The 12,730-nt window shown below is 40.1% G+C and overlaps 1 protein-coding gene across 2 annotated transcripts in view; it reads right to left on the bottom strand.

The window, feature by feature from the left end:
- Nucleotides 1-309: 309 nt before the first annotated feature.
- Nucleotides 310-12,730, bottom strand: part of HGD (homogentisate 1,2-dioxygenase) — a 55,327-nt gene continuing 42,906 nt past the window's right edge. For both annotated transcript variants that reach the window (XM_010387085.2, XM_010387084.2), the window contains exons 12-14: nucleotides 10,896-11,022; nucleotides 5,905-6,086; nucleotides 310-667 (exon numbers count right to left, since the gene is read on the bottom strand). In XM_010387085.2, coding sequence (XP_010385387.1) covers nucleotides 518-667; nucleotides 5,905-6,086; nucleotides 10,896-11,022 — 459 coding nt within the window. In that variant the 3' untranslated portion in view covers nucleotides 310-517. The remainder of the gene's footprint in view (nucleotides 668-5,904; nucleotides 6,087-10,895; nucleotides 11,023-12,730) is intronic.

The following is a 12,730-nucleotide window of genomic DNA, read 5'->3' on the forward strand; positions in this document are numbered from 1 at the left end:
TAGACAACCTATTAGCCTGGTTCCTTATCCATTGAAAGCTGAATGTCTGAAGCGCTCATGATCCCCTAAATTTCCCCATGTCTGGATTGGCTCCTAAGAGCTTTGCCTTACCTCCAGTCTCAGCTCATGGTCTTAATGCTTGGCCTTATGGCCTGGTCTTGTGATATCTAGCACATGCCTGGACTTGTGCTCCTAGAATGAAGGCCTTCAGGCCAACCACATGGGGAAGGACCCTGGGGCTTGGTTCAATCTTAGCAAGACTTACCTGACCTGCTGTTTGTTTCATCAAGACCTGATTATGACAATCACTACTTCCACAGAACCCCAGCAAGTTTATTGAGTAATTAAGGTGACAGCCATAGAACTTTGCAAATGCGTTTCCGCAAAAGTTCTGAGTTACTTGACTATGAAAAGTCAGTTTTCATTTTAACCAACCCCTGTCCCCAATACTACCAGAAAGCATAAGATTCTGAAGAAACCTTCACAAATCTACTATTATGGTAGCAATGTTCCAGTCTCAATTAGGTTCTGTTGGATTCCTGGAACTGGGAGTGAAGTGGCTCTTGAGTGGCTCCCAGCACTTGTAGTAGTTCTCATCCAAACACCTGGAGGCCTTGAGTCCCCACTTGGTGACCGCTAGACTTAGAGATGATTCAAACATAAATGCCTAGAGGAAGTGAGGATGGAAATGAGAAAAAAGAGATGAGATAGATAATAAACACGTTTGATTAGATGTCAACAGAAGGTATGGGTAGGTAAAATCTTCAATAACAAATCAAAGATTTGTGTGCTAGCATGGTGAGGAGAGCAGACTCAAGCCCTGAGTTGTGGCTCTGGCCCTACCATTTGTAAGCTGATGAGACCTGGTACAAGACCCTTAACTTCTCAGGGCCTCAATTTTCATTCTGTAAAATAAAATTCAGCCCTTAAGCTTCACATTGTCTTCATGGTATTAGGGAACTAAGTCTGCTAGATCCAAGGGCAGACGTGGGAGAATCCTGGGAATATCCATCTTCTCAGGGACTTCATTTCCTGTGGCTATGTCCTTGTGAGGAAAGGCATACTTCCCATTTTACAGAGGAGGAATTAAGGCTGAGAGCTGGGAAACAACTTGCTTAAGGCGACAAGTCATGGCAGAGCTGGGATTTGAGCCTGTCTTTTCAAGACACTGACCAAAAGATGGGCTGGGAAAAAGAAAAAAAGAGGGAGTCCAGGGGGAGAGGGAGGTGAAGAAAATGGCAGGAATGGCTGTAACAATTTTAAAAGTCATATCTCAGAAGTGTCTGAAAGGTGGATGTTTCACTGTCAGGAGGTTTTTGTCCACAACAGAAAGAATATGCAAATACTCTGTGCATCTTAGACATTACAGCTTCATCAATTGCTGATTTTTCTTACCCAACATGGCTTTAAAAACAAAACAAAACAAAACCCCAAAACAAAACCCTACAATTCTTATATGCTTACATTTGGAAATTTGTAAAATATAGGCAGGCAAAAAGAAAATAATAGAATTATCTTGTGCCACAACCCAAAGCACCCACATTAATGTTTGGGCTCTAATATACATTAACTTCTTTTTGCCTAAAACAATGGATATGAGTATCCCTGCCTGAATTCCTGTGACAGACTTGATGGAAAGACTGGATGAGATCATATGGAAGTGCTATGCAAGTTATACAGCACTATTCAAGATGCAGAAAAGGCTTTCAATAAAATTCAGTATATCTTCATGTTAAAAACTCTCAATAAACTAGGCATTGAAGGAACATATCTCAGAATAATAAGAGCCACCCATGACAAACCCACAGCCAGCATCATACTGAATGGGGAAAAGCTGGATGCATTCCCTTTGCAAACCAGCATAAGACAAGGATGCTCTCTCTCACCACTCCTATTCAACATAGTCTTAGAAGTCCTGGCAAAGAGCAATCAGGCAAGAGAAAGAAATAAAGTGCATCCAAATAAGAAGAGAAGAAGTCAACCTATCCCTGTTTGCAGATGACCTGATTCTATATTTAGAAAACACCATAGTCTTGGCCCAAAAGCTACTTCAACAGATAAACAACTTTCAGCAAAGTTTCATGATACAAAATCAATATACAAAAATCACTAGCATTCCTATACACCAACAACAGTCAAACTGAAAGCTAAATCAGGAATGCAATTCCATTCACAACTGCAACAAAAAGAATAAAATACCTAGGAATACCCCTAACCAGAGAGGTGAAAGCTCTCTACAATGAGAATTATAAAACACTACTCAAAGAAATCAGAGATGACACAAACAAATGGAAAAACTTTCCATGTTCATGGATAGGAAAAATCAATATCATTAAGATGACCATACTATCCAAAGCAATGTAAAGATTCAATGCTGTTCATATCAAAATACCAGAGACATTCTTCACAGAACTAGGAAAGACTATTTTAAAACTCATATGGAACGAAGAAAGAGCCCAAATACCCAAGGCAATCCTAAGCAAAAAGAACAAAGCAGGAGGCATCATGCTACCCAATGTCAAAGTATACTACAGGGCTACAGTAATCAAAACAGCATGGTAATGATACAGAAACAGGCACATAGACCAACGAAACAGAATAGAGAGCCCAGAAACAAGGCCGCACACCTATAACCATCTGATTTTCAATGAAGCTGACAAAAACAAGCAATGGGGAAAGGACTCCATATTCAAGAAATAGTGCTGGGACAACTGGCTAGGCATATGCAGAAGATTTAAACTGAACCCCTTCCATACACCATATACAAAAATCAACTCATCATGGATTAAAGACTTAAATGTAAAACCCCAAAACTATAAAAACTATGGAAGAAGACCTAGGCAAAACCATTCAGGACATAGCCATGGGCAAAGATTTCATGACAAAAACATCAAAAGCAATTGGCAACAAAAGCAATTGGCAACAAAAGCAAAAATTGACAAATGGGATCTAATTAAACTTAAGAGCTTTTGCACAGCAAAAGAAACTACCAACAGAGTAAATAGACAACCTACAGAATGGGAGAAAATGTTTGCAAATGACGCATCTGACAAATGTCTATATGTATGTCTATGTATATATGCCACATTTTCTTTATTCAGGCTGCCCTTGATGGGTATTAAGTTGATTTTATGTCTTTGCTATTGAGAATAGTACTGCAATGAATATTTGCATGTATGTGTCTTTATGGTAGAATGATTTACATTCCTTTGGGTAAATACCCAGAAATGGGATTGCTGGGTAGAATGGCAGTTCTTTTTTTAGCTCTTTGAGGAATCACCACACTGCCTTCCACAGTAGTTGAACTAATTTACACTCTCACCAACAGTGTATAAGTGTTCCCTTTTCTCTGCAACCTTAGCAGCATCTGTTATTTTTTGGCTTTTTACTAATATCCATTCAGACTGGTGTGAGATGGTATTTCATGTGGTTTTGATTTGCATTTCTCTAATGATAAGTGATATTGAGCTTTTTTTCATTTGCTTGTTGGCTGCATGTATGTCTTCCTTTGAAAAGCATCTGTTCATGTCCTTTGCCCACTTTTTAATGGGGTTGTTTATTTTTTCTTGTAAATTTGTTCAAGTTCCTTATAGATGTTGGATATTAGACATTAGACATACATATATATGTATGTATATATATAATGGAATACTATGCAGCCATAAAAAAGAACAAGATCATGTGTTTCTCAGGAACACTGATGGAGCTGGAGGCCATTATCCTTAGCAAACTTAGAGGAACAGAAAACCAAATATTGTATGTTCTCACTTCTAAATGGGAGCTAAACGATGAGAACTCATGGACACAAAGAGGGGAACAACAGACACTGGTGCCTACTTGAGAGCAGAGGGTGGGAGGAGGGAGAAAATCAGAAAAAATAACTATTGGGTACTATTTAGTACCCGAGTGATGAAATAATCTATACAATAAACCCCTGTGACATTAGTTTACCTATGTAACAAATCTGCACATGTACCCCTGAATCTCAAATAAAAGTTAAAATTAAAAAAAAAATATGTAAAAGAAAAAAATGAATAAGACCTAGCATTTGATAGCATAACAGGGTGATTATAGTCAATAAAAATTTAATTGCACCTTTTAAAATAACTGAAAGAGTATAGTTGGATTGTTTGTAACACAAAGGATAAATGCTTGAGGTAATGGATACCCCATTTATCCAATGATGTGATTATTACATATCATATGCCTGTATCATAATATCTCATGTACTCCATAAATATACATACTTATTATGTATCCATAAAAATAATAATAAGTAATAAAAATTTTAAAAAGCACTATTCAGACATAAGAATCATTATGGCTATTCCTATTGTCTCTTTGCTGGCTGCTTCTTAACAGCCTCTCCATTTGGCTGGATTAACAAAAGCCCCATCCAGCTGACTTTGAAGATGGTATTGTATCAAGTTAATCTCTCCAAACAAGAATAAGGATAAGGCATATAGATAGACCTGGGTCTGAATTATACAATGGGAAATGGTGAGGACAACCAAAAGTTAGGTCTCGGTAAGATGTTGGACCCTTCGTCCTCAGGTATTCTGGCTCCTTGATACCCAGGGTCTCCCATCCTAATAGGAGAGCTCTTTCTCACTAGTAATTCAAAGCATTGCTCCTCATAGAAACAGCCCTGTCCTATGCCTCACTGTTGTAAAACACAGCTCCCTCATAACATTGACCACCCAAAGCCAAACTGGGGCACCAAAGGTTACTGAGTGGCAACTCTGGAAGAGCTTCCAGGAATGCACCTCCAGGAGACTTTAGAGGTAATAGCTTAACTGAGACTGCCAAACTGCATCTCATTGAGATGTAGGGGTTCTACAGAAACTCCATAGAGGCCCTTGAAAGGGGAAATAGGGCCAAAGCAAGCAAATGGGACTCTCTACACCCTCCTTTTGCAGAGGAACTCCACCAACTCTGGCTCCAGGGTTGGGACTGAAAGCAAACTGCACTGGACAGATGGACAGATAATGCTCACTGCTTAGGGTAGTTTGCAAGCATGAAGCAGGCAAGTCTGTGCTATGGATTTTAAACCAGGTAGCATTTCAAGGCATTTATTTTAAAAAGTAAAGCAAATTTGCATGTGATTTAGCATAAAATTACTCCCCGTGGACCATAAACTCTACCTCGAAGAATGCAAAAATAAAATCAAGCACCGCAGCCAACTGCAATTGTGTTCAGCCTCAATGTTTACAGACTGACACAGGAGGAATACAAAACAGGTTTTAAATCCCATCAGTTGCATCCATGCCAAAGCAGAGCAAAGAAAAATGAAAAAAAACAGCTGAGAATTGCTTCTTACAAGCCCTGACTATAGTGAGGCAAGGGCTTTTTGACCCTCCTTGGCTTGAAACATGTGCTGAAGTGACATCCTGCCTCCGCTACTATTGTGGCCCTGGAGGATTACTTCAAAAAGCAGAAGACTCTGAGACATAGCATATTCCTAGGGCTGCATATGGATACAGGAAGAGGCTTCACATAGTATTAATAATATTGCCTTACATTTGAATAGTGTTGGACAGTCTGTTAGGTTAACTTATAGCCATCTGCTGGGTTGGATACTATATCCATTTTATAGATGGGGAAAATGAAACACAGAGAAGCTAAGTGAGTTGTTCACGATCACACAGGAATGAAGAAATGGGATCTGAACTCAGAACCCATGTCTGACTCCAAGTCCGAAGATCTTTCTACACCACCACAACAGAAGTCTAGCATATACACAAGGATGTGTGTATATATACATGGAAATGTACTTATGCAGTCATGTAACTCTCCCCTTTTTGACTCCTCCTCTGTGACTTTGGAGAAATGAAAAATGGCCACCTCTCTCAGCAAGGGTGGGGAGTTCAGAGGCCGCCGGAATCTGGCAGTTAACATACTTACCATGGTGCCATCGGCAATCCTCTCAGGTGCCAGCTTGGCCTTGCTGGCCTTCTCAAAGCAGTCAGCATCAGGTCCATGGGGGGTCATTGTGCTGTGCAGACTGCCTCCACCTGGCAGGAACCCACCTTGCTTTGCCTCATAGTGACCTCGGATGAGTCCCATGAACTCACTCATGCAGTTCCCTGGGAAGGTTGAAGCAGGATTATTTTTATTATCCAAGGCAAGACCAGTAAAACACAAAGATCCCTTAAGCATTATTTGTGCAGAATTCCAAGAACATAGGAGAAACTAATAAATTGTATAGGATTAATAAAGAATGTGGATTGACAGAAGAACAATCACAAAACATTCATACTGGCATTCTTGGCAGGCATGGCTCTACTCCATGGCCATGTGGATTATCAGAGGTCTTGAGTTCCACTATCTGACAGGAATCAGGCTAGATCTAAAGAAAATCAGGGCCCAGAGAAGACAATAATAATTAAAATGCTAGTCATAATAAAGAGTGAATGTACTCTATCATGTAAGCTTATAAGCCCTCTATCAAAGTTATCTTATCTCCCAGATCATAACCCTTTCCCAAGCAGCTCCACTGTAGGACACAGCAACACCATATTTCTAATTCCCAATCTAGAAGGCTTCGATTGGGTGTGTGTGTGTTTTGATGGATGATGATGTAATGAAAAGAACTCCAGACTTAAAAGTCCATTATCAGATGATAATCTGTGTGAAAGAATCTTGGTATGTGTATAAAACAGACTATAAATGCTATTTATTATAACAAATATTATCTTCTATAGATGAATCTGTTATCCTCTTGTTTTTCTGTTCTTCAAAATGTCTTCTGGATTTGTTTTTATTTTTTCTATTTCCATTGATACCCTATTCATAGAGTCCTAAATCTTAAAATTGGAAGGGATCCTTACTTCTACTCAATGTAGAAGAAATTTCTCTATCTTTCCTGACTGATAACCTCCTGGGCTCTGCCTGGATGTGAACGGAAGCTTTCCACTCTACAAAGCATATTATATTATTGAAGAGCTCTGTGTGTAAGAAAGCTCTTATATTAAATGGAAATTTGCTTTTATATGAGTTAAATTCATTGGTCCTAGTTGTGCTTTCTAGAGTTACACAAAATTTAACAAAAATCACCATGCTTCCACTCTTCCAATCTTATGCTGCTGTTGAAATAAAGTTCTTTATTAGAGTAGCAATACAATAGAGCAGGAATTAAAGAAATATAACACCTGAGCAAATTTAAGTGTCTTTGCATCTCAAACCACACATCTACTCACCCATTCATTCATCTGTCCTTTTCCCACTTCACCCATCTGCCCATCCAGCCAGCCAGCATATATAATTAGATACTGTGCTGGGTACCGTGAGACAGAGATGAATAAGAAATAGCTTTTAAAGCTACTTAAAAAAGAATTAATTAACAACAACGACAACAACAACAACACAGCCTTTAAAGCTACTCATAGTCTGTCCTGTGAGAGTACTGAGAGTGCAAACTAAGGACGGAGTAGAGAGATGTGGCAGTGGCAACCCTTACAAAATTACACTGGACAGGATGCATGCCTGCCCTCTTGCTTACATGTGCAGTATAACCAAGTGCCAAATGCTTTTATAATTTACTAAGCAACCACACTCACCCTGCTCAGAAACAGAAAGCTACTGCAGGCCCCTACAAAGTGAGTGAGAGTTTGTGAGCTCCTGCTGAAGAGGGAGACCCAGAGACCATAGCTCTACTTGTTTCTCTATGAAGTGGAAATACAGAAAAAGCAGCAAATGTAAGCATAAAGTGTCTATGTTTTAAAAACAGTTCAGCTCATGACTTAAATTTGGTGTCACGCTCCTTGCTCTAGTATGTGTCCTCAGGGTCACCTTCATGGCTTAATTTTAAGAAGAGAGCAAAATAGAATTCAGCTTTGATCTGAATATGCATTTAGATAGCAATGAGCTTGGTGATGACATTTCTATATCATTTTCTATATTTCAAAGGACAGTGGGAGGATAGACCTTGCCTTTCTGATTAAAGCTGAATCTAGTTGACTAAGGCACATGAAGATGACCGGAGGCAATATTTCTATAGAAATAATTCTCCATTTTCTCTTATAATAAAGTCACATCAAAGTAGCAAAGATTTTGAGTATTGCCAAGGCAATATTTTTAACATCTCTGGAAAACTCTTTTCTAACCTGGGGTTCTGGGGTTTTTTCCAACTAACTCAGAGCACCCATACCTTTATAAGATCTACCCTGGGGCCAAATTTACTTTGAGAGTCATTAAAAAACTACAGGAGGCATTTCTCAAGGTTATTTGTGTCAGGAAGTCTGAACTACAAATAAAAATTAAGGAGTGGGTTGAGACCCTATAGCACAGTAGCAAACTTGTCTAAATCAGATGACTCTATTATTCCTCCACCTAGGGCCGGGGACATGCCCTAGGCCAGTATTTCTCAACAAGCAGTCTGTAAACCTCCTTCATCAGAATCCCGACTTGCCAGTGAAAAAATGCAGATTCTGGCCAGCCATGGTGGCTTCACACCTGTAATCCCAGCACTTTGGGAAGTCAAGGCAGGTGGATTGCTTGAGTTTAGGAGTTCGAGACCAGCCTGGGCAACATGGCGAGATCCCATCTGTGCTAAAAATGCAAAAAAATTAAAAAATTAAAAAAAAAAGCCAGCTGTGATGGTGCACACCTGTGGTCCAAGCTACTCAGGAGACTGAGCAGGGAGGATCACTTGAGCCTAGTGGGTGGAGGTTGCAGTGAGCTGAGATTGTGCAACTTGCACTCCAGCCTGGGTGACAGAGCGAGACCCTGTCTCAAAAAAAAAAAAAAAAAAAAAAAAAAAAAAAAAGGCAGATTCAGCATCACTTGGGAATTTGTTAAAAATGCAGATTCTTAGGTCCTATCCCAGACCTACTGAAGCAGAAATTCTGAGGATGGAGCCCAGTAATCTGTGTTTTAATAAACCTTCCAGCTGACTCTGACACATGGTAAAATGTAAGAACCACTACAGGCACACAGAGTAACCTCAATAAAAGAACAAGAGTGAAACAGTGAATTATTAAGGAGTAGCATGTGAAGTACAGACTATAAGCCAGGGCAATTTTCTCTCCTTGACAACAGGCTGTAGGTCACTAACTTCCAGGAGGAGAAAAGTTAGAGTCCTTAGTAGGCTTGACATTTTTTAGAAAGGACTTATGATGCTATTCACAAAATAGCTGGTGTCTTTGCAGTGGTAACTGATTGTTTTCTTTTCTCTACCATGATGGTGTCACCTGAAAAGGGGGATGCTGGCATTTGACCATGGAGTGGCCTTCGTCTGTCCTGAGGGCCTTCATTCCTGATGCTATAAGATAGCTAAATTGGCCATTCAGTGCACTGTTGTTTTCTGTTGAGCCCTGACACCTGGGAACTGGTATATATAGAGAGGGACCTAATATAAACAGAAGGCCCTGGAGTTTACTAAAGAAAGGAATTTGTTTTCTAGAATGTCCCAGGTGGAACGCCTCTTAGAGTCTTCCCAGAAGTCTATGTACAAAAAAATGCACACTCCAGGAAGCAGAATTGCACATTGACCTTTGACTGGATTTTCAGCTAGCTATTGCACAATTAAAAATGTCAACCTCATTAGGTACAGCCACGAAGTACTTTATTTATTCTTGTTGACACATTCACTTATTAAATAAATATTTTATTAGAAGCATGCTATATATTAGGCACTATGCTAGCCATACCAGTTAGTAGTCATGAGTGTTTGCTCTGGTGTCAGACAGCCTGTAATTAAATCCTGACTCTACACTTAACTTGCTGTGAGTCCTTGAGAGAGTTACTTAATCCCTCTTGTGTCAGTTTAATTTTCTGAAAAAAGGGGCAGGGGGGACAATACTACTACTTATCTCTTACAATTATTATAAACACTTCATGAGTTAGTTTTTTAAAAAACTTGTAACAGGGCCATAGAAATTGGCCAATAACTATTAGGTGCTAAGAATAATAATATTAATAAAATAAAAATAGTAGATTTGTTAGGTCTTGTACTAGACAACAAATATTCTGCAGAAACTCTTTCCAGAATAGAGTCCATTTCCTAATGTAGGCTGCAGTCTGCTTTGCCCTGCCAAAATAATTGGAGAATGCACATTTCTGTCTTTCTCTCTCTCTCTTTTTCTTTCTCTGGTTCTCTGAACTAGACTTAGGTGATGAACTTTCCCAAAACAACAGACTAACTAATAATTTCCCCAGCATTCCCCAAAACAAAACATCTAAAATGTGAGGAAACTTGTTTAGAAGCCTTTCTAACAAGGCTTCTAAACTTTACCAGCCTTTCTGCCTCTTACAGGGACAGAGAAACCGGGAACCAGGCTCAGAGTCAATGCATCACTATTGATATAATTTGGATGTACGTTCCCTCCAACTCTCATGTTGAAATGTGATCTCCGGTGTTGCAGGTGGGGCCTGGTAGGAGGTGTTTGGGTAATGGAGGCAGATACCTCATAAATGACTTGATGCCGTCATGACGGTTATGAGTGAGTTCTCACTCTATGAGTTCACATGAGGCTTGGCTGCTCAGAAGAGGCTGGGACTTCCTCTTTTCTCTCTTGCTTGCTCTCCTCATGTGATACGCCAGCTCCCCCCTTGCCTGCCACTATGATTGTGTTTCCTGAGGCCTCATTGGAAGCAGATGCCAGCACCATGCTGTTTGTACAGCCTGCATAACCATGAGCCAAATGAACCTCTTTTCGTTATAAATTAAGTAGCCTCAGGTATTCTTTATAACAACGAAGAATGGACTAACACAACTACCATCCCTTAAAGAGATTAAAGCTTGGGGATCAGCACTAGGCCTTGTGAGGCAGGATCCTGAATTCAAGCCAGGGTAGGTGTCCAGAAACAACCCAGGCATTATTCCCAATGGGTAGTGCTCACTGCTTTGTTGTCTCTTTGGCTTGCAAATGTGGCTTGGTAAAAGAGAGACTTACTATGGTAATAAGGAGGCCTGAAGGTCTTATCAGCAACCCCCCATCGAGGTGGAAAGATGACAAAATCAGCGATGGCCACTCCAGGGCGGACAGACTTGGCAGTCAACACTGTGAAAATGGATGGGTCCTGTGAACACACAAAGAGAGACTGAATGCACGACGCAAGGGAGGTGACAGGACAATGACACATATTTCATGCATACATGAAGGTGTTTGCAAGTGACATGCTAACTTCTTTTTATTTATTTATTTTTATTCAACTTTTAATTTCAACTTTTATTTTAGATACAGGAGTACATGTACAGGTTTGTTACACGGGTATATTGTGTGATGTTGAGGTTTGGGGTAGGGATCTGATATGGTTTGGCTGTGTCCCCACCCAAATCTCATCCTGAATTATAGTTTCCATAATCCTCACATGTTGTGAGAAGGACCCAGTGGGAGGTAATTGAATCATGGGAGTGGGTTTTCCTGTGCTGTTCTCGTGATAGTGAATAAGTTTCACAAGATCTGATGGTTTTATAAAGGGCAGTTCCCCTACACATGCTCTCTTGATTACTGCCACATAAGACATGGCTTTGCTCCTCCTTCGCCTTCTGCTATGATTGTGAGGCCTCCCCAGCCGTGTGGAATTGTGGATACATTAAACCCCTTTTTCTTTATAAAGTACCCAGTCTCAGGTATTTCTTCATAGCAGTATGAAAATGGACTAATACAGGATCCCATCACCCAGGTAGTGGGCATAATATCCAACAGGTAGTTTTTCTACCCTCCCCCTTCTAGTAGTCTCCAGTGTCTATTTTTCTTATATTTATGTCCAGGGGTGCTCAGTATTTAGCTCCGACTTATAAGTGAGAACATGCAGCATTTGGTCTTCTATTGCTGCATTAATTTGCTTAGGATTATGGCTTCCAGCTGCATCCATGTTGCTGCAAAGGGACTGCCTAATTTCTGATCAAACAACAGAAGTCTGGGCTTGTCATCAAGGTGCAGTAATCACTCATATGACTTTTTCCTCTTGCTGTGCTTGAGGCAAAATGAATTAACACCAGCTGAAAGGATTCTGAACTGCTTTTTCACCCTGCTGAGCCCACATTACATGCAACCTATTACCCTGTGGGTCTGAGAACCAATAGTGCCTGCTTCTCAATCTCAGGTCAAGTTGACTGGAGCTGAGATGTGCGGCAGAAGAGATGCTCAGAGCGAAGTGGAGATAGAAATAAAGTAAAATCCAAGTTTTGGTGTAGGTGTGCTCCTCTTTGGGAGAACACAGAGATTCCAGATTGTATCCATTGGCAGAAAAGTCTGAGAAGTGGTTCATTGCTTTCCTACCTTTGTTTGACTTTCAGGTCTAAAACACATCATTTACGTCACTAGTCTTCATAGTGGTAGCGTAGGATGGAATAGGTTGAGGGACGAGATTATACTTTTGAAAAATCTTCAGAATTACTTAGTGAAAAGTTTGAGATTCAATTTAATTGAAATCAACAATCATGTTCCCTTTCAGATGCGATGCAAGAGTCTGGAGATTCAAAGATCATGGGGATCGATTTCCTGCTTCTTTAGCATTAACTGGGCGGTGGCGGCTGGGCAGTTAATTCTACCTGAAAGGGTCAAAGAGGGCTTCAAAGAGGAGGTGACATTTGAGGTAAGTATTCAAGAATGAACAGAAAGAAAGAAAAAGAGAGAGAAAAAGAGAGAGAGAGAGAAAGAGAGAGAGAAGGGAAGGAAGGAGGGAAAGAAGGAAGGAGCACATGTACCCTTGAACCTAAAATAAAAGTTTAAAAGAGAGAGAGAGAGAGCGGAGAAACCTACACATGTACCCTTGAATCTAA

Source organism: Rhinopithecus roxellana, chromosome 1 (assembly GCF_007565055.1).
Source record: "Rhinopithecus roxellana isolate Shanxi Qingling chromosome 1, ASM756505v1, whole genome shotgun sequence".
NCBI classification, from domain to species: domain Eukaryota; kingdom Metazoa; phylum Chordata; class Mammalia; order Primates; family Cercopithecidae; genus Rhinopithecus; species Rhinopithecus roxellana.